The 27734-nt window shown below is 42.8% G+C and overlaps 1 protein-coding gene across 2 annotated transcripts; it reads right to left on the bottom strand.

Annotated features, from left to right (window-relative positions):
- Positions 1-180: 180 nt before the first annotated feature.
- On the bottom strand, positions 181-24427 carry ANKRD42 (ankyrin repeat domain 42). Of its 2 annotated transcripts, none has more exons than XM_075198636.1 (12): positions 24329-24427; positions 21621-21787; positions 16937-17044; positions 15884-16003; positions 15592-15727; positions 14650-14850; positions 13692-13817; positions 11683-11788; positions 10199-10368; positions 9386-9512; positions 8640-8781; positions 181-826 (listed from the first exon to the last, which is right to left on the bottom strand). In XM_075198636.1, exons 1-12 carry the CDS (start codon positions 24360-24362, stop codon positions 719-721), a joined length of 1545 nt encoding a protein of 514 aa, XP_075054737.1. In that variant the 5' UTR covers positions 24363-24427; the 3' UTR covers positions 181-718. The 2 variants fall into 2 exon arrangements, with proteins under 2 accessions (XP_075054737.1, XP_075054738.1); XM_075198637.1 differs by lacking the exon at positions 24329-24427 and adding an exon at positions 21903-22084.
- Positions 24428-27734: the final 3307 nt, after the last annotated feature.

The following is a 27734-nucleotide window of genomic DNA, read 5'->3' as shown; positions in this document are numbered from 1 at the left end:
TTAACTTGGCAGAAATAATAAAATAATTTGCACCCCTTGCATTGTAACATGGTTTTGTCCAGGAGAATTTTTTTATTTTTTTTTAAACTTGCCTTCCTTGATGAATCCGGGACAGTCGTAAAGACGAGTTACAATGTAATTCCTCCCACTTTACAGAATATATACCATTGTGTATACAAGGCCATAATAAAGGTCTGAACACAGGAGATGATGTAGATTAGATGGGTAGTGACGCAGCATCTACGCTGCTTGACATCTGCTCTCTCCACGTTCTAAGTGGTGGCTGTTGGCTGCTGCGTATAATTTCTGGGCCCCCAATTTAACTAATAGCCGGGTGGTCTTTCACGGAAAGGCAAAACAAGATATTTTATCATCTTTCATTATCACTTGTGTTTTGTTTTGTTTTTTTGTTTTTTTTTTAAAAAAAGGTTCATTCTTTTGAGTATTTGGAGCGAAACTTGCCAATCTCTTACTATCCAGCTGTTGTGGAGCTACATGTTCCAGCATGCTCACTGGTCGTTCCATGACAGCTATAGCATTGCAGGACCTCTATCCGCTTTGCCAGTTCCAAAAATTCATAGGCCTTGTCTAATGTTGAAATATAGTCTATCTTTATTGATATTATATTGTGTATAAATAACATTCTTGCTGTAGCCCACTGTCAGGTGACCGGCGGCTCTCTACCCATAATCCCCTGCATGCCAGCACCGTCATTCCATTACTTCTCGCTAAATCTCCTCACAAAGACGCCTCCAGGGTTCTGCGGCTGAACGGTTTTCTTCTTTGCCCTCTTCTTCTCCTTATAGGCTTCCGACAGCTTCTCCCCCTGGATAAAAGATTATTATTAGAAAGTCAGTGATGAGTTGTAGAACAGGTGTTTGAGCCATTACATCTATATTTTCAGCTGAGATTTTATCACTTCCAAGTGTAATATAAACCGATCAGCCGCAACTTTATAACCACTGACAAGTGAAGTGAATAACACTGATTATCTCCTACAATGTTACCTGTCAAGGGGTGGGATATATTAGGCAGCGAGTGAACAGTCAGTTCTTGAAGTTGATGTGTTGGAAGCAGGAAAAATGGGCAAGTGTAAGGATCTGAGCGACATAGACAAGGGCCAAATTGTGATGGCTAGAGGACTGGGTCAGAGCATCTCCAAAACGGCAGGTCTTGTGGGGTGTACCTGGTATGCAGTGGTTAGTACCCACCAAGAGTGGTCCAAGAAAGGACAACTGGTGAACCAGCGATAGGGTCATGGACGCCCAAGGCTCATTGATGCGCGTGGGGAGTGAAGGCTAGCCCGCCCGGTCCAATACCACAGAAGAGCTACTGTAACACAAATTGCTGAAATAGTTAATGCTGACTATGATAGAAAGGTGGCACCACTGTATCGCAGCTTGCTGCATAGGGGCAGACCGGCCAGAGTGCCCATGCTGACCCCTGCCCGCCACTTAAAAAGCGCCTACAAAGGGCACGTGAGCACCAGAACTGGACCATGAAAGAAGATGGCCTGGTCTGATGAATCATGTTTTCTTTTACATAATGTGGACGGCCGGGTGCGTGTGCATCGTTTACCTGGGAAAGAGATGGCACCAGGCTTCACTATGGGCATAAGGCAAGCCGGCGGAGGCAGACTGAGGCTCTGGGCAATGTTCTGCTGAGAAACCTTGGGTCCTGGCATTCACATGGATGCTACTTTGACAGGTACCACCTACCTAAACATTGTTATAATCCAAGTACACACCTTCAATGCAAGGGTATTCCCTGGTGGCAGTGGCCTCTTTCATCAGGATAATGCGCCCTACCACATAGCAAAAATCTTTCAGGAATAGTTTGAGGAACATGACAAAGAGTTCAAGGTGCTGACTTGGCCTCCAAATTCCCCAGATCTCAATCAGATCGAGCATCTGTGGGATGTGCTGGAAAATCAAGTCCGAGCCATGGAGGCCTCACCTCACAACTTACAGGACTTAAAGGATCTGCTGCTAACGACTTGGTGGCAGATACCACAGGACACCTTCAGAGGTCTTGTGGAGTCCATGCCTTGTGAAGGGGACCTACACATTATTAGGCAGGTGGTTTTACCGTTGTGGCTGCTCAGTGTATGTCAGATTCAATTATCATATAAGCTTAGTGAGTCGAGTTGAGTCAGGAAACGATGATATGTAAATGTTGCCCAGTGATTAAATGTGCTGAGTTTATGGTCTTTACAGATGTGTACCAGGCACGCTGGAAGTCTGATCCAGCAAATCTTAAATCTCTCATTAATATACTTGTTATATAGATATATATGGCAGAAGTGGTCGTGGTCGAAAACTTGTGGACATGGGATTGTTTGAGTTGGTTGGGATTTGATCCTGTCAATAAAATGTATGAAAAAGAGCTGTAAATTAATGTACTGCAGCTCTATCTGAACAATTGTCAATGCAGAGCCTTGCTAGTGACTCGTACTGTATACAATACAGAGAGCATTCTGGTGCCCAATGTACCAATCAGAATGCAGAGAGCTTTTGTGACGGACAACACACAACATTCTAGAAGCCGATTTATAAGCCTTAACAAATTTTACCCAAATCTAGGAACCGACTCCAAACGTTGGGCATGGTTTCTAAAGGGATATGTGGTGTAAGATAGATAGTCAGAGCAAGTTGCAACGATATATATCCAGCTAAAGGACCTTGCATTTGAATATATAATTCAGCTCCATTATGGCCATCAGACAAGTATGCAGCCAACCTGAGCCCGTTTTGGGGCCCAGCATATATTAACGGAACGCTTTAGAGCGGCTGGTAAATGAAATGGGATAAAAAAAATCTGAGAAAAAACAGATGCAAAATATAGACTAATCTACAAAGAGAAACCATTCTGGTGACCAATGTATAAGACAAAGCCCCCTTTATAATATCCAACGAGCATCATATTGGTCCCAGTGCCGATTCCTTTCAGCCTCTATGTGTTAAAATGATAAAATGCCTTTATATATCAGATTGTCCACACTTCACCCATCATATCCTAAGTATAAGAACCAGCCCTTAGGAAAGCTGACAGAACTGCGCTAATAGGTGGAGACTGCGCTAATGGAGCTCAGTGACAGCTCCCGTCTGTCTGTAAAAAGAAAAATAAATAAACAAAAAATATAAGTGATCCAAACCATGATTAAATGACATGAGAATATAAATACTACAACGGTTGTCATCTTTGTCTGAAAAAATCACTGTAGGCATGTCTGTATGTTAACAAATCACCAGCACCGTGAGCTACAATATTCGGGAGGTATTCAATTGACCATAAGGTTTTTTTTTAAGACCGTGTTAAGTGATTTTAACGCTGTTTTTATGCTTTTCGAGCAAGTTAACTTTACCCGCGATTCAATTCTATTTTTAACGCTACGGTTTTTTTTCAGGAAACGGTCCTCTCGCGCTCCAGTAGAAGGTCTATTGAAAGTATACAGTGTGCGAGAGGCAGCCGCGATAAGAGCTAATCAATTGCTTTTTAATGCGGTGCGTTAAACAGGAAAATTATGCTTTTTTTTTATCTCGCACCTCTTTGGGGTGTGTTAAAAATAAAAACCTAAGAAAAGTATTTGAAATCATGTAATAATGAAAAAAAAAAAAAGAAACTATATGTTTATCAGTAATGCCTAACATGTAAAAGTTGATTTTCTTATGAAAAAATAATGGAAAAAAAATCACTAATTATATTTATGTATGATTTTGGTACAAATATGTATGTACTAATGTGTTTCGACATGATATAGATGATTCTATAGTAAAAAAAAAATAGTTAAAAATATATGATAAAGAAAGTGCTGTAATGTAGATATCATCAATGTGTAATGCAATCTAATGTATGAAAATGTATGCAAATCTTTTTTTTGTGTTATACATGACCGCGTTAAAACTCCCCTTCAATGATTAAACGGTCACTTTAGCAGTTAAAAACCCACGGGTAATTTTTTTATTTTTTATTTTTTTTTACCGCTGCAGGGAAAAAAAAAACTTGCGGTCACCTGAATACCCCCCTTAGAGTCACTTGGAAGTGTTGCGCCCCTGTATAACCGCGCACAGCCTGAGGCCATGTGTCTTATATCGATCTCCCCGGTGACTTCTAATAACCTTATATTTCCTTATGATTATATTATAAACGTTGCACATATTTCACAGCACACTGAATTGATCAACATACTTGATTGTGTATGAACACAGGAATACTCCACCCTACAATAAAATCCGATTTATCATCATGACTCAACACAAGACTTGAACTGTCACCTAACAGATCCTGGCTGAACCTGGCTTTCCTGTTGTTATTCACAATTGTAAGATCTACTAATACACAGATGGACAAATATAAGCTGTGTTCTAGACCTCCCAGGCTGCAGCCGGCACTTGGAGAAATATTTAAAATGAAATCAGCGGGCGCTAATGTAGAGATACGGCAGTGTGAGTTGTAACTACTCTATAATAATGTAACAATATACACAAGTGAATATTGTCTCGAGGGGTATTAATGTGAAAGTTGCATTTTCAATATAAAATTTAATTAAATCGAAATATGAATATAAAGAAATAATGTATTTTCCCCTTTAAAAATCAAATGGGAATCTTCTCTCCTGCAGTGATTCAAATGGAAATACCAAGTAAATAATGTGAATAAATGGATGTGACGTCATATAATATCGGAAGATTGAAGTACTTATTAGTTAATCAGCTGGAGGGAGCAATAAGCCATTGGAAGCAGCTACATAGTGCTGCTGATGTACATCGTCATCACTGTGTAACATTACACCAGCTGTCGCTTCCTGACGGAGATACGCCCAGGTCTAACTGATCATCATGATTTATTTATATAGCACCAGCAACACTTTCCAACTGGTAATAAGCAAAGTAATAAAACAATACTGGGTAATACATACAGACAGAGAGGTAAGAGGGCCCTGCTCACAAGCTTACAATCTATGGGACAATGGGAGTTTGATACACAGGGGTAGGAGCTACATATTGCATATTGGTCCAGCCAAATTGCAGAGGTAAAAAGTGGTTAGTGAGCTGTGTGATCAGTCACACAACAATGCTGGTCAGAGGGTTGTCATCTTGTGTTGGCTATGTAGAGGGTAACCTAGGGAGATTAAGATGCTGGTTGAGGAATATTAAAAGCTTGCCTGAAGAGGTGGTTTTTCAAAGAACGCTTGAAGGTTTGAAGACTAACGGAAAGTCTTACTGTGCGAGGGAGGGAATTCCCCGAAAAAAAGTCCTGTAACCGGGAATGGGAGGATGTGATGAGAGTAGAAGAGAGACGCAGAGCTTGTGCAGAACGGAGGTGTCGAGTTAGGAGATATTGAAACAAGTGAGATGTTGGTGCAGTTTTGTTGATGGCCTTGTATGTTAGAAGAATGTTATATTGAATGCAGTGAAAAACAGACAACCAGTGAAGAGACTGACAGAGTAGATCAGCAGAGGGAAAACAATTTGCAAGGAAAATCAATCAAAATAGATTTAAGGGGCAAAAGTCTGATTCAGGGAAGACCAGTAAGGAGGGAACTGCAATTCCATGAACAGGCTTTTACTGTACTTACATAACACTAACACTCCCCTCTTAGAATGGAGCGCTGATCCAACATGACTGCTCCTCATCATTGGAATGGGACGTAAGGTAAGTTTATATGTCCCACTCCTCATCAGAGTCTGCAGACCATTCTGAGCTGCTGCCTGTCAGTTCTACTGTTCTCTGGAAGATGTGGACTGGGTATCAAAGACTGAATTCCCACCAACGCATTGTCTATAACGGGGCCGTCATCTTGGATAACAGCTGCACTGTCTGATAGTGTTTTTAAGAAGAAAAAAATGGAGCTATTTCTCTTGGTTTGACAGAAGCCTCGAGATTCTGCAATAATAGTCCTTCCCTATCTATAGACCAGAGGGGAACAGCAGGGAGTGAGGTATCAACACTGTAGGCTCCTCTTATGAAGTTTTTTGCAGTGCTACAATAGTAGGTGCATACTTTACTAACCAAACCATAGGCAAACCGAGGGGGGTCCTAGTGCCTGGAAACCCCCCTCCAAGCCTGGGGTGGGGCACTGTATAATTGAGGTGGCTGGACCCTGTCCCCGCATCACACGGCTTGGCTTGAAAAGGGAGAGCTGTGTGCACCTAACAGTAGTGCACGCAGCATTGCCAATGTATATTATGGGGATAGGAAGCCAAGCACTGTCTAAAATTGGAGTCATGCCCCCATGCATGCTGGTCACGCCCACTGGTGGCATGGTGTGGAAACCCCCCTCTACAAAAATCCTGCCTTTGCCCCTGCAAACCGCTATATCTCTAGTTAAGGAATTATTTGAGCTACAACTGTTGACCTATTATCCAGTTCAAGAGGATTCACTGTTTAGACCTCCCACTCTGCCAAGAAGCTTTGTGGTGCTCCCAGGTGAAGTCTACTAAACTCACACTGCATGTCTGGGATGGTAGTATCACAGCAGGTAGACTACTTAAGATCTGCCATGGGAACTACCATTTATAAATTGGGGCAGGATGTGGATAGATTTGGTGGACAGTGAAGGTGGGGTTGAAACACTACTCCTGCATGGGGGCTCGCTGCTGTATCAACCAGTGTTTCCAAGTCTCTCAATTCACATAAACCAATGTGGTTCAGTGATGTCACTGGTTCTTAATACATTAATAGGCTGCTTTACACAATATTAAGTTATGTCACTAGTTCATAAATAATTTAGAGGCAATAGTCCCATCAGTTAACCCCAAAATGTCAGCCTCCACTGTGTGTGGACAACAAGCATTAATTAAGTTGAAGGCGAATTTAGAGGAATAGGTAACAAAGAGTCTGATTTTATAAATTGTATTTTATAACTCCATTCTATTTGGAGATAAAATTGTATTGTGACTGTAACATTAACTTATTTTGATGTAAGATTATGAGACATTATTTAGGATCTTACTACCTTAAATGAAGTTTTCTGCATTCATAGTGATTCTAAACCATTTACTACGAGCGAACGGTGACATTAGCACTTCCTCTTGTGTCATGGGGGCTTTCAGATATACCGTTCTTTATTTTATGGAACAATAAACCAGCTAAGCATGGTCTCCCTTTTGCAACAGTGGGGGAACAAAGGATTTTCCGTGGCAGCTAAATCTATTGAAGACGGAACTGAATGGGCAGCCCATTGTATTAGAGTAACGCTCGGATTAAATGGATGGCAGTTTATAACAGACCCAGGTACGTAGATTATACAATAACTACACATTAAATGCAAAGAAGTAGGAGGGATCATGCTCTTGAAAGTGGAGTACAGAGAAACAATGTTTAAAATACTATGGTCTAAGAAATATCTTACAGAATAAAAATGGCAGGTTAGGTGTAGGAACGTCATGTGATATAGAGGAGCTTTTACATTTACAATCTCCTCCAAAAACATACTGGTAGGTTAATTGGCTGCTATCAAAATTGACCCTAGTCTCTCTCTCTCTGTCTCTGTGTATATGTTAGGGAATTTAGACTGTAAGCTCCAATGGGGCAGGGACTGATGTGAATGAGTTCACTGTACAGCGCTGCGGAATCAGTGGCGCTATATAAATAAATGGTGATGATGAATAGACCCCAATTTAAACTGTGGGTTGCAAATTTGTGGCCGTGTCTCGAGATTTGGCATTCACATTAAAATTAGTGTTTACATTTTTTTATTATTTCTTTTATTAAATACCCATGTACTTAAATTTGTTAAAAAAGTTTATTTTTTTTTTTTAATTTAACTCTGAACGCTGCCGTGTTCAAAGTTTGTCTATGTCTACTGTGTTTGATTGCCATTCACAGTAAAAAAATGGCAAAAGATTTAAAATTTAGCTTAAACACCACTGATCCGCTTTAAACGCTGTCACGTCTGTTTTGACTTTCTCAAAATTTAAAAAAATTCAGCAAATTTTCAAACCAGTTTGTCAAACCGATTCAAGAAGGTTCGATCGTCTCGACTGATTTCCCTCCTGGCTCCTCCCCCTTCTCATGTGTAGTCTCTTCTGTTTCTACAATTGCATTTTGCAAAGTTTGATGACCATATTAGTAGGTGAACTGGCTGCTATCAAATTGACCCTAGTCTCTCTCTGTCTGTCTGTGTGTGTGTGTATATTAGGGAATTTAGACTGTAAGCTCCAATGGGGCAGAGACTGATGTGAGTGAGTTCTCTGTACAGCGCTGCGGAATTAGTGGCGCTATATAAATAAATGATGATGATTATAATGTAAATACCGTAAAGAAGAAAGCTGTCACCTCAGAGTACTACGACCTGTATAAGAGTGCTCAGAGTTCCGTGAGATTGGAGGATGACGTCGCCTGCAGGCCGATATGAGGCGTCTTCTGACGGGATTTACTAACATAACCGATAATGATCTCATCAATCACTGTTATTTGGTATCATGGTTATGTTGGGGGTCACACGTGGAACTATCGGGACCAGCATTAGAGAGCTTGCAAAGTTATCCGCTATACATCACTTACAAAACGCTGTATAATACCTGTTGTGATAAATTCTGACAACAACAGAATAACTGACAAAGGAAGAATATTTAGACAGCACATAAATGCACCATCGTCCACTAACCGGCTCTCTGTTCTATGAGGACACTTACGCTGGCTCGTGACGGGGGCTTCATCTGTTCTAGGCAGCCGTTGAGCTGAGCGATCTGTACTCTGTACTCATCCAGCTGAATCTCCATCTTCTCCCTGCGCAGACGCTCATACTCAACCTGTTCCTCCAGGTCCTTTATCATCCTGGAGTAAGACAGAGGTTATGGAATTACACGCGTTTCACAGAGTCCACATCGGCCCTTTTCTCCCGGGATTGGTTCCTATCAGTTCTAGGCTGGGTGATGTCTTCACTGAAGTATCAGATATTAATTGTCAGCTAAGCAGAGAGAAGCGACCCCTGTCTGTCTCTTACTGAAGCTGTACATGGTTCTTAATTCCCAGGGACAGTCCGAGGTTTTAAAGATTTGTGCTCAGAAATGTCCTTTTCTCAACTTCATTAAAATGCAGGATTTTAAAGGCAAAATATAAGGTATGGTTAGTGGTCTATCCTGATTGTAAGAGCACAGACTTTCATTTATAATTGTTCTCCAAAAATGAACTATGTGCTGTATTTATAATTGTTCATTTACTGAGTAAAGATTACCAAAAAGAAGCAACAAGTAGCGCTTCTAAATAACTCCCTTTAGAATCTCCCTTCGCTACAGGCTGTGACCTGAGCATATATCCTAACACCAGGAATAAAGTCAGGTATTATCTACCGTACTGTACGTAGAAAGATCGCTAATAACATTGTCAGTGCTACAGCTTCCTGTAGTTTTTCATTCCAGAAATATACTGAAAGATTTACTTCTCTGACTCTTTCTGTTCTCGTTTCCTCTGATTTTCTTCTTCCAGGATCCCCCCAAGATGCTTAAAATTGCTTTTTGCAATCTCCAGAAGCTTCTCGAGTTCTCTCATCTTGTTGTAGGCCCTCTCTGCAAGAGAGATGATGTGTGTTATACCAGAACAGCAACCAGCAGAGGTAGATGCCCTGGAGCGCTCCAGCTGGTGTGTAACTACAAGTCCCAGCATAACCTGCCAGCTGCTGCCCATACAGATAACGACACCTAGGTATACTCCATAATTCATGTCCTTAACACTGTTAGGGGTATATTTACTAAACTGCGGGTTTGAAAAATTGGAGATGTTGCCTATAGCAACCAATCAGATTCTAGTTATTTATTTAGTACATTCTACAAAATGACAGCTAGAATCTGATTGGTTGCTATAGGCAACATCTCCACTTTTTCAAACCCGCAGTTTAATAAATCTAGCCCTTAGTGTTAATAATGGCTGTTATAATTAACTTCTCCAGTAATTACACAATCAAACTATGCTTAATTATATTTTCATTTTTTTCCTCCACTATATGCTGATAATTCCTTACAGAAAGTGCATTAATTGTAATTATTTTCTATCATGTAACATTCTCCTATTCCTCACTGATCTGTTTCCTCATTTCTTCTTTTACAATTTCCCCCACTTCTGCCACCAGCCATTCTCCAGGCAGCGTACGTTGTCTGAGATGTAACGTCATGTTCTTGGTAACAGCAGCTGCAGGACTGACTGAATATCTGTCTCGTTACATAGAACGTCACATGATTATATACCAGAAACGTACCGCGTGCCTGCTTCTTTTCAGCAGGACTCAGGTTCACGCCGTCCAGTTGATCGGTGCTTCCCTCTACTCCGTGTCTTTCGAAAAACATCGGATCATCCTCGCTTAATTCTTCATCGGAATATTCTCCCACTCGCCCTCCTAGGAGTTTAACGGCCGCTAGCTGCGCAAACCTGTCACCAACACACACAACTGATATTTAAAGTACAGGTCATATACTGTGTGCCTCGTTGTAGCATCTATTTTTATTTTATTTTTCCGTAAAGGGTCAGCACAGCATACGGGAAAAGAAAACGGGACGACGTACGAGCAGAGCCGTAACTTACAATTTTAGCGCCTGGGGCAAGAAGGAAAACCGCTGTCCGCCTTGCCTTCAATTTTTACCAAATTAACCCAAGATATTCATAAACTGCGCCCCCCTTCTGCATTGCACCCTAAGCAGTTGCCCCTCTGGCACAGCCCTAGTTAAGGCCCCGCATACAAGAGGTAGAGAATCTCTGACTGATGCAGATGGGACCAGTGGCTACTAGTATATGGGCTACTGACCTTCTACAGTAATAATTGCCCACTGTCCTATTAACGCTTCACACCATCCTCCCTCATCAAAGCTACAGCCGGTAGCAGACAATAAAAATGTGGGTGACGGGGAGACAAATGGAGAAGGAAGGGGGGGTTCTACCCTCATGACAGGTCGTCTTTAAAAATAACACGTAGATCATTAGTTACAATCATCATTTAGTAAATCGTAGGAGTTGGAAATGGAACAGACAATGGTGGATCAGTCCCATTGTGATACACTGTCTTCTAGTCTTATATGTCTGCATTATGTTACCGTCTATGACCCACCAACATCAACAAGGTAAAAAACACTAGATGCTCATGTTGTTCCTCTGAAACCTGTCTGTGAGACCAGTTTGGAAGTCAAAAGACATTTTCAGAAATTTGGGTAGACATGAAGTACTATGACAAATAAAACATGGCCCTGCTAACGTTGTCCCACATTTGTTTCCCAAAAGCTTTCAGGATCTCTGTTATTAGTTAATAATGTGTCATTTCTATACAAGTGTAAAATAGAGTTATAATCGTCTGCATTGTAAATTGGAACCAGGATAATTCATACTCAAAGGGAGCAAAGAGCGTCTATTGAGAAGGTCTATTGGGCAGCACGGTGGCTCAGTGGTTAGCACTTCTGCCTCACAGCACTGGGGTCATGAGTTCAATTCCCGACCATGGCTTTATCTGTGAGGAGTTTGTATGTTCTCCCCGTGTTTGCGTGGGTTTCCTCCCACACTCCAAAAACATACTGGTAGGTTAATTGGCTGCTAACAAATTGACGTGTCTGTGTGTATGTTAGGGAATTTAGACTGTAAGCTCCAATGGGGCAGGGACTGATGTGAGTGAGTTCTCTGTACAGCGCTGCGGAATCAGTGGCGCTATATAAATAAATGGTGATGATGAGAAGGTAAATTGATAGATGATAATATTACCTTTTAGCAACATCTTTTGGGGTCTCGCCAGCCTCATTGGTGATGTTGTAGTCTGCCCCCATCTCCAAGAGCCACTGCAGACACTCGATCCGGCCCTGCCCTGCAGCTGGGGAGAACAATGCCGGTTACACCGGGGGAATCATTCCATTGCCGTACTAGTTGTTTAAAGAAGATATGTATCTAGAATGCATTTACAGGTAGCGTGGTGGTTAGCATTGCTGCCTCACATGGCTGGGGTCACGAGTTCAATTCCAACCAGGGCGTTGTCTGTGTGGAGTTTATATCTTCTCCCCTGGTTTCCTCCCACAGTCCAAAAATTATATAGAGGATAATCATCATATATGTAATGATGGGATCCCCAAAATGAGAAAAACCTCTGCTAAATATGTAGCACTGGTCTCTCTTTGTAATATATGGGTGAGATGGTTATTAGATATACTTGTATCCCTCACCAGGGTGTAAATGTATGAAAGTCCTTTTTTTCAACTCGCCGGAAATCGGCGACTTTGCAGCTAAAATTTAAAGCGGCGATGGCTTGTAAAGGCAAACAAGCGAGTTGAAAAAAACCGGACTTTCATACATTTACCCCCAGGTCCTAGTCTACCTTTGGCTTGAAAAAGTCTCATGTCTGAGACGAAACGCGTCGCCTGGTTACTTATTCATCTGTTTTTAAACCTTATGATCTGACTAAATACCGATCAGATAGTACAGATCTATTGGCGAGGAATTACTTCATACTGCTCTGTATTCCTGCCCGGGCAGGCTGTCTGCATGCACAGTTCTATGTCACATGTTGACAACTATCAAATCACGGGAGAACGGCGGTGAAACACCGCTAGGAGGACTTACGTGCAGGATATTTCCATTATCAGCAGCTGTGAGCTGTAGGAGATTCTGTCCCGGAGAGCCATATCAAACACCGCATAGAAGAGGACCGTGAGTACTGCTGGTCTAAACTTCTTATACCTTATGCTGGATTGTACAATAGGCTTGTATACCCGGATACCATCATTCTTACTACCTCCATACTTACTCCCGGAGACATTTGTGACTGTGGACATTTATTGCTAAGAGTCAGTGTGACGAGTTATGCCATCTATCTGAAAACGTTATCCATCAACAGTATTACTATTTTTATTTGGTTTTAGGAGTCATATCTCCTTGTTTTACATTGAATGTGATTATATGGTTGTAATAAATTGTTGACTATTTAATCCTGCCTTGGTCTTTGTACCTCCTCCATTGGCAATACCTATATATATTTCTAGCGCTGTTTTTTGTCCTCCTAGTCTGCAATAGTCCCAATTCATTCACCCCAGCATACGGTGGACTAGGATACCCTTCCCACTGTGTCTGCAGACATGAGGGAGCTTAGCGGTTCATGTGTCTGACGATCAGCGGTGATGCAGGTCAGGGATCGCTGCCGTTACATACTGGGACATGACGGGGAACACTGCTATAGGCAATGATCAGCTGACTTATACACGAACCACAGACCAGACCTATTTTATTAATTCTGCTTAGAATTACCCTTTATTCTGCATATGATACTTTCTCCCTGAATATGATGTTGTAACCGTTCTATGACACAATAAATGTACACTGTTTAGTTTCTAACTTTCCTATATGACAGTGACAGATTTTGAACACCGTATTGATATAAATGTGATATAATGTATATATGGTTTCATCCACAACCATAAAATGAGAAAACACAATTGTACTATTGTATATTAATAAAAGTTCATTTTCTAGCAATATTGTAGTGGTTTCCAGTACGTTCACCGTCTTATTGCCTTCGTGTGTGGTGCTTTAGTTAAGAAAATGTAAACTTTTTTTTAAATAGATGACATAAATAAACAGATCAGTGTATGTATCATACCATTATAAAGCATTTACTCACGGCATTAATGTATGAAAGATATACACATTTACATGAAGCGAGATGATGTTAGAATTTATATATATTTATATGTATTTTCAAGTAATGTCTTGAGCCAAGTATTTACCTTTGTGTAAGGGCGTGGCACCTTTGTCATCTCGTTCGTTAATGTTAATTATTCCACTCTCTACCAGTTTTCGAAGCGTCACCAGATCACCTTTGAAGGCGGCAACATGAGCAGGAAACGCCAAGTCTAAGAGAGAAACACTACACGTTATTCATGTTACATCAATGGGCATCAATATTCTGCGACCTATCAAATCACTAGATACCGGTGACATCACAGCGGCCATTCATGTGGGCAGTAACTGTGTGCAGAAACTAAAATCACAAGAATACAGTCCATCCATTCATCAGTAACCAGAGGCTGGATTGTTATACATAGTGGTCCAGGGTACAACATGGCTGTCTGCACAAAGCTCAGTCACGTCATTGGTTACAAGTGAGAGATTACGTAACGGAGGCATAGCAGAAGTAACGGGTGGATATATGGAGAAGAGTGGGAAAGGGCACGTGTAGCCTTAAGCCTATAGAGAAGCCCATCCACACATCTGATCGCTGTTCTTGCAAACTGTTAATGCTCTTATTGGCTACAGTCTGATTATAGCTCCACCCACTTTATTCTTACACAAAGACAAACAAAAGCAGATAAATGAAAATAATAGATGCTCACACCCTCACACCTTAAAAACAGTACAATGAAGTTGCACACCTTGTAGGGGAATTCACTTTCTGGCAATGTGGTGCGCGGATATCGTGCCACGCACAACGCTGGCAATTACGGTAGAAATCTCTGCGGTGCAAGGAAGAGATTTCTATGAAATTTCCACCGTGAAAGTGTCTCACGGACGATCCGGGGACACTTTGCGGATAATTGAATTCCGCCCCATGAAGGCATAGTTTTGAATGGATCACAACTCCATAGACCCTATAAACAGGCCGCAATCAGACCCTTAAATCATCCTTTGTTTGGTTTAACCCTATCATACAACAAAGACACAATAACTCGGTTCTGATGAACTCACTCTCTTGCTCCTCGGGATGGTCGCGCTCATATTCCACTCCATCTATGTACTGGACAATCCTCTCCTTGTAGAACTTCCGTGCCAGCTCCTTGGAATTCTCTCCGTTACCGTTCCTAGCTTCTAATGCGCAAGACATACTGGTGACTTTACTGAGCAGAAATTTTAAGCAGTGCAGATGACCCTCCATGGCTGCTAAATGCACTTTAGCAAGAAAAAAAACAAATATTAGCAAAACAATAGGATGTGATCTGCAATATGTGCTGAACAATTATGTTACCTAGTTGACATCAAGCCAATCATTGAGGATTAGGATTTTGCACCCTGAACCCCTTCCCTACTCCACAGTTAGTAAAATGTCTACTTTCTGCAAAGGGACAGAACAGACACTGGATTTACTTGAAGGATAACTAAACCCAAAAAATGAAACATTTATATATGAAACATGAAGGTAAAATGTATTACTACTTATACTGACTTTTCATTTCTGCTCAAAATAGCATAAAATAAAAAAAAGTGATCGAGCAACCTCAGTCTGTTCCTTAAAGACAGATAGAGCCATATCCTACATCCATAAGTCGCTTTCTTAAGTACATGTGAAAGAGGACAAAAAGCTCAGCCTGCAAAGGGCATCATGTCAGTTAGCTTGCTGTGACAGCAGTTGTTCTGCAGAGCAAGTCAGCAAGCCTGTCATTAACACTAAGCTGCATCAGAGAGATGCAAGATAGAGAAGCACCTGCTGCCTGACATGACAACCTGCTATAAATTGGGTGACCTACATAGAATAATGGACATAGTTACCAAAGCATAAACGTTTCAGACATATCATTCAGTTGAGTAATACACAAACTGTGATAGATATTAATGACATATAGAGCTGTATTTGCTTTTCAAGTTCAAAAGGTTTTATTTACGGATTACAAATATCAATTTGTTTTTCAATACCTGGAGAGTTTCCATTCTGATCAACAACTTCCACGGAAGCCCCCCACCTCACGAGGAGCTGTAAGCAACCGAGCCTGCCGTGGAACGCAGCGTAGTGAGCTGGTGTCCAGCCGTTAACATCCACACTGCTGGTGTCCTGTTAGACATAAAGCCTGGTTGTTATAGAATATACCAACTTACAGATGTAGACCTGCACCAACACAAACATTACAGAAGCCCCGTAATCACATATCGTCATCAATACACCAGATACTGCGGAGATGTAATCATCAATAAACCACATCACGCTTACCGCTCCCGTACGCAGTATAGTCTGCAGAGTGAACGAATGTCCGTGGGCCGCGGCCAGGTGAGCAGGACGGCACTGACGGTCATCTTTAGCTGACAAATCTGCTCTGCTGAGCACCAAGGCCTGCGAATCAAATCCACAACACCAGTTGGTATAAATGGTGGGTTGTATTATTAATATATGTTACGTGCCTAGAAATAAATGTGTATAATATGGAGAGGTACACTAAACAAACTGAACAAACAATGTCTGTTTGTTCAACTTCATGCTAGGTGCATCTTACCTGTAACCCTGCAACTGTCACGGAAATATGAAACAATGCAGACTGTTAAGTGATCAGATTCCTTTTTATATTTAAAGCAAAGCATACATTGACTCATTACAGACCAATCTGACATAGTGCCCCAACTGAACGGATATACAATATAAACAATATATACAACTTTACATAAATTAGGCTTTAGGTTTACATATGTGTTACATTGTTGATTTACATGTTCGACACATGTAATACAGGACGGATATTTTTTTAAATTCCACAATGCGATGTTCAGGTCAACCCACATATATGTTATGTAATTAACCCTTACACAAGGTAACTTAGCCCCTCCCACTTCACTGCTAGATATTTTTTTTGTTTTCTATTCAGGAGTTGGCTTTAGCGGCCATAAAATGAGATGTTGCAAAAAAGAAAAAAAAACCTGTAAATTGATGAAAAATAAGATTTTAATTAATCATTTAGAAAACACAGAAAATGATAAACTGAGGTAGGTTTAAAGAATAATTAGAATATCTATGTTGGTTTTAAGAAAGCCCCTTGTCATGTTTCTGTAGGTGTTGCCCATAGCAACCAATCAGATTCTAGCAACTAGTACATTATAGGAAATGATAGCTAGAATCTGATTGGTTGCTATGGGCAACACCTCCACTTTTCCCTTTTAGCTTTGATAAATCTACCACAAAGGCTAAGAGTTCCCATTTCTATATATCCATATATATCCATATATATCCATATACATCCATACACCAACAGCATGACTGTGCTGTACTCTGTACCTGCATGCAGGCATCCTGGCCTCTTATAGCAGATAAGTGAGCTGCCGTCCATCCTCTCGTTGTTACATCGGTGATGTCTGCTCCGTGCCACAGCAGCCAGTGAAGACACTAGGAGGAAACACACAGGGATGTGCTGTAATCATTAGGAACATTGCACAATAATAGTATATTATTATTATCTCCTGTATATAACGAATAACAAACTTCCTATTGTGGATAATATGGGGTAATGGAAATCATTTATGCGTGAAAGGTTCAAAACTCCGATATAGCTCACAAGTGACATCACCGAGCCTGCAGATACGTTATTGACCTGTTATGAAATTCCACATTACATCTATGCATAAATAGTAATCATCATCATCACCATTTATTTATATAGCGCCACTGTTTCCGCAGCGCTGTACAGAGAACTCAGTCACATCAGTCCCTGCCCCCATTGGAGCTTACAGTCTAAATTCCCTAATACACACACACACAGACACACACACACAGAGGGAGAGAGAGACTAGGATCAATTTTGATAGCAGCCAATTAACCTACCAGTATGTTTTTGGAGTGTGGGAGGAAACCGGAGCACCCGGAGGAAACCCACGCAAACACAGGGAGAACATACAAACTCCACACAGATAAGGCCATGGTCGGGAATTGAACTCATGACCCCAGCTCTGTGAGGCAGATGTGCTAACCACTTCGCCACCGTGCTGCCCCACTCACTCACATCAGTCCCTGCCCCATTGGAGCTTACAGTCTAAATTCCCTAACACACACACACAGACAGAGACAGAGACTAGGGTCAATTTGTTAGCAGCCATGTAACCTACCTGTATGTTTTTGGAATGTGGGAGGAAACCGGAGCACCCAGAGGAAGCCAACACAAACACGAAGAGAACATACAAACTCCACACAGATAAGGCCATGGTCAGGAATCGAACTCATGACTGCAGTGCTGTGAGGCAGAAGTGCTAACCACTAAGCCACCGTGCTGCCCAAGTTCCAATGATTCTACAGACTCATAGACTCTTGAGGAGTATTAAAGAGAATTGGCGCTGTCCAGGGTTGTCAACTAGAAGCTGCTTGGACAAGCAGTACACAACCTTGCCGGTGGGGTTATCTCTGGAACTATTGGGATGGTAGTTATGAGACCTGGCATCTAGACTGTCTCTGCCACTGCCTTTCTGTTCTACTCGGTTCTATAGCTTCTACCGTCCCACTCACTGTTTCACTCTGTTCGTCAGTCCGTATAGAACCTAACTTCTAATTTGCTCTGCTCCACTTCGGACTCCCTATTGCTGCCCTCTCCTCTGTGTTACGCTCTCACACCTCCCCTGCTTCCTCTGGCCGTTCTTCCCCTGTCTCTCATCATGCCGCCTCGCTCCTTTCCTATATCCATCCTCTCCCCCAGCCCAAATCTCTCTGTCCCAGCTCTCACCACCCTGCTCGCTAAATCAACCCTGACAATCTCATCCATATCTCCCCTGTTCCTTCCCTCCCTTTTTCGTGTGCCCTCTGGAACTCCAGGTCTGTCCGTAATAAACAGTCCTCCATCCACGACCTCTTCATCTCCAACTCTCTTAATATCCTTGCCATTACCGAAACCTGGCTCACTTCTTCTGATACTGCCTCCCCTGCAGCTCTCTCCTATGGGGGCCTCTCTTTCACCCACTCCACCAGACCAGACGAGCGTCCAGGAGGTGGAGTGGACCTCCTCCTATCCCATAACTGCACTTTTCGGATCATACCCACTTTACCTTCCCTCTCCTTCTCCTCTTTTGAAGTCCACTCCATTCGGCTCTTCTCCCCCATCTACCTCCGTGTCTCTGTCATCTACCGTCCCCCTGGCCCTACCTCTCTTTTTCTTGACAACTTCGCCGCCTGGCTCCCCCACTATCTTTCCTCTGACCTGCCCTCCATTATACTGGACGACTTCAACATCCCTATTGACAACTGTTCTGACCCTGCCACCATCAAACTTCTCACCCTTTCCTCCTCCCTTGGCCTCACTCAGTGGACCTCCTCCCCCACCCACTGTCTTGGTCACTCCCTCAACCTTGTCTTCTCTCACCTCTGTGATCTCTCTGACTTCTCCAACTCTCCCTTCCCACTCTCCGACCACCATCTCCTCTCCTTCACTCTGTCCTCCTCCCCTGCTCCCACCTTGCCTAAAACCACCCTCACCAGTCGCAAGCTTGATGCCATCGACCCCATCTTCTTCTCCTCCTCTCTTGAAACTCTCCTATCACCCCTTCCCTCTCTGGCCTGCCCTGACCAGGCGTCCTCTCTCTACAACCAATCCCTCACTACTGCCCTGGACACTGTTGCCCCGGCCTCTTCTATCCACCGTCGTCGCCTTATTCCCCAACCCTGGCACTCCAAACTCACCCGCTCCGAACGCCTCTGGAGGAAATCTCGTTCCCTGGCTGACTTCCTTCACTTCAAATTCATCCTCTCCTCTTTATGCTCTGCCCTGTCCCTAGCTAAACAATCCTTCTTTAAGTCCCTTATCTCTTCTCAGTCCTCCAAACCCCGCCGCCTCTTTGCCACATTTAACTCCCTCCTCTCCCCCCCTCCCACTGTCCCGCCTTCCCTCTCTGCTTCTGACTTCGCCTCCTTTTTCTCTTCCAAAATTGAAGCCATCAGACAGAACATCTCCTCCTCCCATCCCTCTCCCGCCACCCTCACCGCTTGACCTCCCGCTATCAACCGGCTGTGGTGCTCCTTCATCCCTACATCAGGTGAAGAAGTTCGCTCCCTTATCCTTTCCTCTCCACCCTCTACCTGTCCTCTTGATCCCATCCCCTCCCACCTCCTTCGCTCTCTCTCTCCTACTGCCTGCTCTTACCTCGCACACCTCTTCAACCTAACACTCTCCTCTGGCGTTGTCCCATCCTCATTCAAACACGCTCTTATCTCCCTTATCCTCAAGAAACCCAATCTTGACCCCACCTCTCTTGCAAACTACCGTCCTATCTCTCATCTCCCATATGCCTCCAAATTACTTGAGCGGATTGTCTGCAGCCACCTCACCAGACACCTCTCTGACAACTCCCTCCTTGACCCTCTCCAATCCGGCTACCACCCCCTCCACTCCACCGAAACAGCCCTGGCTAAAGTCACTAATGATCTCCTATCAGCCAAATCCAAGGGTCACTTCTCTCTACTTATCCTCCTTGACCTCTCCGCGGCCTTCGACACCGTGGACCACCCCTTCCTGCTGCAAACTCTTCTCTCTCTCGGCCTCTCTAGTTCTGTCCATGCCTGGTTCACCTCATATCTTGCTAACCGCTCCTTCTCTGTATCCACGTCTGGTTCTTCCTCCACCCCTCCCCTCTCCCTGTAGGAGTCCCTCAGGGCTCTGTTCTTGGCCCTTTACTCTTTTCACTCTATACTTCCTCCCTTGGGGCTCTCATCTCCTCGTTCGGTCTTCAGTATCACCTATATGCTGATGATATTCAACTCTACATCTCTTCTCCTAATCTTTCCTCCTTCCTCCTCTCTCGTGTAACTGACTGCCTCTCAGCCATCTCCTCCTGGATGTCCTCACGCTTTCTTAAAATTAACATCTCCAAAACTGAACTCATTGTCTTTCCCCCACCCAGATTCCCTTCCCACCATGACCTCTCCATTGTTGTTAACAACTCCACTATCTCCTCTGTCACCCAACTCCACTGTCACTCGACTCATCTCTCTCTTTTGCCCCTCACATCCAATCCCTCGCCCAAGCCTGTCACTTCAAACTCCGTAACATTGCCCGCATCCGTCCCTTCCTCTCTCAAGATGCCACCAAAACTATTATCCATGCTCTCATCATCTCCCACCTCGACTACTGCAACCTCCTCCTTACTGGCCTCCCCTGCTCCCCCCTCCCCCCCCTTTGCTCTATACTCAATGCGGCTGCGAGACTTATCTTCCTCTCACGCCGCTCCTCCTCTGCCTCCCCTCTCTGTCTTGCCTGACACTGGCTCCCCTTCCCCTATAGAATCCTTTTCAAACTCCTTACCCCCACTTACAAGGCTCTCTCCCAGTCTACTGCCCCTTATATCTGTAACCTCCTCTCCATTCACACTCCTGCCCACTCCCTGCGTTCAGCCAATGATCGCCGACTCTCCTCCACTCTGATCACCTCTTCCCACTCTAGAATCCAAGACTTCTCCAGCGCTGCCCCCCTTCACTGGAACGACCTCCCTCGCTCCATCCGTCTCTCACCCAACCTGTGCTCCTTCAAACGGGCACTTAAAACTCATCTGTTCCTTAAGGCCTACCAACCATCCACTTAACCTCTCATCTCTTCTGTTTCTCCCCTGGCCCCCTTTTTTCTCTCCCCTTTGCTTCACTGGCTCCCTTCTGTGCCTGATTTTGTTCACCCTCCCTTAGGATGTAAGCTCATATGAGCAGGGCCCTCTTTCCTCCTGTCTCCATACCTGTTCTTCCGCTCCGTCTCTACTGTATTTGCCTGCCCGGAGTTTCTGAAGTATTGGTATTTTATGTTTAATGTTCTGTACTGTTTTACCCTGTATGGTCTACTGTTTGTACTGTGTACGGCGCTGCGGAAACCATGTGGCGCCTTACAAATAAACGATAATAATAATAATAATAATAATAATCTAGGCTACTGGGGGGGAAGGGTAACAATTTTTTATGGAGTTTTATCTCAATCTAGGCTGTTATCGATGTCAGCTCTTACCTCCAGACTCCCAGAGTGTGCAGCCCAGTGCAGAGGTGTAAATTTGTGGATGGAATCCACCTCATTAACATGTGTCCCATTCTTCACCATCATGGCCAGCTGTTCAACATCTCCACACTTTACAGCTTCATGGATGCTGCTGTAAGTTCTCCTCTTCTGTAGCACAGCTAAAAAAATGTACAAACATCATTATACTGAAACATGATAGATTTACAGGGATGTTCTTACTGAGCAAAATAAAGTCATTGCCAAATATTTTGAAGGGTGGTGTCAGATACGCACTTTGAATTCTAGATCCTTTCTAGTTGGAAAAGATGGAACGCGCAGAAGGTTCTGTGCTGACGTGAAGGGGGGACGTTCCTCACTTGTCACACTGGAGCGATTAAGTTCTGAAGATTCTACATTAAATGTTTTCGGAGGGCAATCGGTTCACTTTCACAGAGGATTAGCATTCCCCCTTCAATGTGTCAGCACAAAGCGATTGCAGCACTATGCCAGTCTAGAAAAGCAATTGCATTTAAAAAGGCTCATCTGATACCAGCCTAAAACCACAATATTCTTTATACTTTCTCAGCCAAAAAATATGAAAGGGGTAAGAAGCAGAGTACATGTAAAATAATATATTCATATAGTTCTTTATTTACTCCTCCACCTCTTCATTTGGTGGCAGCCAATAATGGTACAAGGGCGTGTATCAGAGCTGTCACTCAGTCACCATCGGGACTGTCCCTCTGTCTCTTGATCTTTACCCTGTCTTACCTGTCTCTCTCTGTCACCTGATCTCTCTCCATTCAGGTGTGCAGTCTAGTTCACTGGTACCTGAGATCTGGTCACCAGTCTGTATTCTCTCAGCAAGTCAGACTGATAGTATCAGTTGTGATTCATTAATGGTCCCTGCATGTGTGCGAACATTCGTCATCTCTGCTCTCAGAACTTAGGCTAACCTGACTCTTAGTTACCTGTCCCCAATAGGTTTCCAGCAAGGTCAGGGCTGTCTCATAGGCTCAAGTCCTGATCATAAGCAGCCAAGGGAACTCAGGGTAACCCAAACTCAAAGATCTTTATGATTGGCAGCTAGACCCCGACAGGTCCTGACAGTCAAAGCTGGCAGTTCCTGGACAACTTTTCTCCAGTCATTGGAGCAATATATTTAAATCCTCCAATCTAGCCAAGATCGCCTGACACATCCTGGTTGGCACTATCAGTTAAGCCGACCACAAGGCCCTGTCTTATAACAGCAACTAGTCTAAGGTTGGTCTAATGGGGTTCATACTATACAATGTGACCTGGGTGGCTTTAGCACTATTGTTTACAGATGCAAAATACAGATTAAACATTTTATTATTTATTCTCAACCTGCAGTTTGGATGAAAATTCTATATGAATTCCCTATCCACCTTAATCCTAAAATATGGATTTTCTCCAATCCCTAATTTCAAACTGTAAGAGGAACAGGGGCTTCTCTGTGTCAGCGACTCTGGTTAGGTAGAAGGGCACCTAAGTAAAATATCTTACTTGGTTATAAAGGCAAAAAAACAAATATTATTAGGAGATTACTGAGTGTTAATACTATAGGTAGTTCTATGCTTTTTGTCTAGACATGCCTGCTAAATAATTAATACCACTTTCCCCCCAATACGCCCTCCCCTACAACACTATTTCTACCACTAACTGTTCTTGTTTCCTGCTGTTGACAGAAATAATCAGTCAATCAAGCAGGTGGGAGAGAGGATTTGCATTGGAGGTACACTTGCATAATATAAAGGCTATAAGTATAATAGGAAGAATATAAGTGACTGAGTCCCCAGCCCACCCATAGATCAATACAATGGGAAAGAAACACAAACGATTTTCTGATTCCCCTACTCACTTTCAATTCCCTGTAGGGTACACACTACACAGTTTTCATCCAATAATCTGCTAAATCAGCCGACATACGACCGCTCGTTCAAAAGTCGGGTCAGTGTGTGCGGTGACACGATGGTCGAAAGTCTGCCCAAATGGACGATTGTCGCCTCATTTGGTTGGTCGTACCGTTCAATATTTTCGTTACAATCTGGTTTCCGTTGTGTAGTGTGTATAAACTTCCGACCGATCCACAACAGTGAGTACGAAATTACAGCCATTGCTCACGACAACATGGCTGTAAAAAGTCGCTAAATGGACGTCCGCTCTTCCCTTTATCGTCCTAAACAAGGCTAGTGTGTATGCAGTCCATGGACCGAGCGATCGGAACATCGATCGCATGTAAAATCGCTCGGCATAAAAAGTTGGTTGAAATTTCTGTAGTGTGTACCCAGCTTAACACTCACTGTCAGCAACTCCAGATAAAGTTGTGTATTTTTGCTGAAACAGTCCATTTAATGGATGAGCCCTCAGACAATCCATGGGAATTAGGAACGATTTGCATCTATGCACATTGCATTCTTGCATTGCAATTCGTTTAGACACATTATGCATGCCTACAATAATTCTATGTAAACGTGCGGCAATGATTAGCCCCAATGCAGCAAGCATATTGCATATTTTATAAATGACAGACCTGGTGCCCCATGTACATAGATATGTCTTGCAAAGCACGCTATAAGTATGCAGAGCACCATTAATATATAAAAAAAAGACATGCAACTCATTTTTATAGCAAAGCAAAAGCAGACTACAAGTTCCAGCAAGATCTGAGGTAAATATATATATCTATATACTCTCACCGTCTGTGGAAGGGGTGGCAGAGGCCGCAGGCATGTTTGGGGCTCCCTGGATATTAGAACTGAGCTGTTATGTGTATCTGTTTCCATGGAAACGGGCAATTTACACGTCCCTTCTGCAGGCGTGTCCCACGTGACGAGCCGATGATGTCGTGGCCGCCATGTTTGAAACTGGCACCGCCCTTTTTTGGACTGTGCCGTGTGCTCCACAGGTAGGTGCGTTAATATAATTATGTCTTGTTATTCTGGGCTTGCTGTCTGTCGCCTCAGCCCGGACTCTCACAAGTTTGGAATCATTGTTTTACTGCACTATACACATTGGACAGCGTTTGTAAACTGGATTTCCAGATGCTGTTCGCAAAGTACAAGTCCCAGCGAGTGTATAATATAATATAATACACTTGTAGTTTCACAGCATGTGAAGATCCGCATGTTTCATTGTTAAACCTGCAGATAGTCATGAACACACATACAAACATCAATATAAGAATCAAACTGGGTTTATGTTAGTTGGTTCATCACTATCTGTGATCTACAATGGAAATATCTTCCCTCGCAGCATCAGTACTTGCTCCCATCTTTCCACATCCTTTTGATTCTATAATTCGTGCATGTTCGCTCCATATACAACTCAACCCCACAATATGTATACTTAAATCCACAGCCTGTTCCCAACCACATTCCTATTGATACTTGCTAGTCACACACCATGCCAGTACCTTATTTTGTTTCCCTGTGCTATTCTCCTCCATACACCTTTCTGTAATCATTCCTCCTTTATGCTCATACAAGTTAACCCGTGCATGATACTCATGCATTCTAGTCAAATCAAGCTACTTAAGGTGTTAAAAAGGTTTTTGTCGTGCATTTGGGGCTAGGCCAGGCCTCCTCAGGGGAAGAGCGTTACTTCCCGACGTAAGCGCCCTTTTTTAACGTTGTTTTGTCCACATGTCACCACCTCATCCTTCATCTTCATCGCCACATCCTTAATCTCCATCGTCTTACTGTTCTAAAACCTCTCGATACACAACGTTTCTGCTAAACACCTTATCGCTGTGCTCAATCAGTCTTCCTTGAAGGGCAGTATTCATAACCTGCACTTTCACATCACTGCTTCTCCGTACTCGTGAAAATGCGACATACAATTGTCCATGACCAAACACAGGCTCTGGTAAATAAATACCCACACGGTCAAAAGTTTGAGCCCTCAACTCGTAAATTTAGCCTTTACTACCCCTCCCACGGGGGGAAGGGGGGATGATGGAAGTTAACTAACTTCACTATTATAATTTTTTGGTCAAATAATGTCAGTATACCAAATTTCAGGTCAATTGGATGAGCCCTTTCTGAGAAAATAGTTTTTTACACACACACACTAACACACGCCGCTAGGCTTTTATATATTAGATTAGATAATCCAATACTCACAAGTATTCTTTTGCATCCTAGCTTTGAGTTGATCAAGCCACTAACACTTAATCCTCTTAGAAAAAACCTCACTCGCCAGTTTCTAGTTACCCAAATTCTTTGGAACCTATCCACAATGCTGTGTGTCAAAGGTGCTTTTATCTCATTCTTTACATATAAAGTGATTTTACCTCTCTTTTTCCTACTTTGTTTTGTCTGAACAAGGTGTAAGCGGGAATTCCTGTGTCCCAGGCATGGTTATCATTATACCGTCGCTCCCTGATAACTTCAAGATCTTAATTATCCCTTGATATGATTGAAATCGGCACAGAGGTTTATTTCCTAAACTGCGTGCGTTTGTAGACAACAATTAAAACCATACCGCGTTTTCTTAACCTGACACTAGTAGCAGTACACTTTCACTATTATGGGGGTAGAGTGATCTACCGTGTCTTTGAGCTGACCCCTTAGTTTAAATAACCACTAATAAAACGTCGGAGAACCTGTTTCCCTGGTACCAAGATTCAAGCAGTCTCTGCATTGGTCCAACAACACTGGTAGACAAATCATTAGTACCAACATGGACAAACACTCCCAGATCAATAACTCTAACGACAGAATCACCTGTGAGACGCAGTCATTGAACATCAATTTTTCCAGAACCACCAACTTCCAGGAGGTTCCTACAACATGTCTCCTCCACTAGAACCACAAGTTCAATATATATATTTTTATTTTTTTTATGCTCGTCTTAATAAAAAAAAATTATTATATAAATGGACAGATGCTGAGACCTATCTAGTGGCCCCAGACCAAGCTCTTGCAGATCCTGTACTGCTCCATGATGCTTTTATCCCTGGCGGTCACTGGTGGTTTGGTGGCAATCAAGGGCTTGACTAAAACAGAGAAATTGTTGCAATTTCGGACTGTAATCTAATAATCTCACTGTGCCTACAACCTGCACATTGGACAAGTCTTATATTTCTAGAATGTTACACAATATACAAGTGATTAGAATAAACATTATTACATCATCGTTTATTTATATAGCGCCACTAATTCCGCAGCGCTGTACAGAGAACTCACTCACACCAGTCCCTGCCCCATTGGAGTTTACAGTCTAAATTCCCTAAAATACAAAGACGAAGGTTAATTTATTAGCAGACAATTAACCTATTAGTATGTTTTTGGAGTGTGAGACAGTCAAAAACTCCTTCTGTTTCCAAACTTCTGTTTTTAAAAACTACTCACATAACTTTTGTTCTTGTACCTGAACTGTCTTGGGCTCAGTTACAATGTCTTTCTCAAGTAGACATAGGAGGGAGAGTACACGAAGCTAGTTTAGAGGCAAAAATACTGGGTGTGACAACCACCAGAATCCCGAATGGACACTAGAGAATGAATGGGGTAGCAGTGGCATTACAAGATGCTCCTTGATGAGACACATACTGAATATGAATTGAATATGTCCTGGGCTACACCCACCATATTCCCTTACTTGGACACTAATGACTTCCCTGAAGGAGTAGGAAAAGCTGTAACATTCCAGCTGGATGTCTGGGCAAAGGCAAGGACAGAAATGTCAAGTGGAGACGTGGGCAGGAGTAACTGCAGTTACTGATCCTCATCTGCTAATAACAGCAAGTACGTAATACTCAGGTCAGGGTCTTGGGAATAAAAGGCGACTAGTTTTTGAAAAAGGGCAAGAGCTATTGGATACTCATAGGGGTGAAGCAAACCCTACTCCATGGTATGTGCTGTCATGGACAATGGGTAACCATAACTATTCCATTTTGAGTCCCAAGTTAAGGCACCCTCTCTTCTGGTAACCACCTCTCACTCCCATCTAAAAAAAAAAAAAAAGACTTCTGTGCCCTACCAACTAATCAAATTCCCAGACCAGACTGTACCACAGCCTTCAATTGGAGTACACTGGAACCAGCTTGCGGTGATGTTTTGTTTCGTTATAAGGCACGTTACCCTGCTGGAAGTAGCCATTAGA

This window comes from Mixophyes fleayi, chromosome 2 (genome assembly GCF_038048845.1).
Source record: "Mixophyes fleayi isolate aMixFle1 chromosome 2, aMixFle1.hap1, whole genome shotgun sequence".
Taxonomy (NCBI): Eukaryota; Metazoa; Chordata; class Amphibia; order Anura; family Limnodynastidae; genus Mixophyes; species Mixophyes fleayi.
This window is presented reverse-complemented; position numbering and strand designations above follow the sequence as displayed.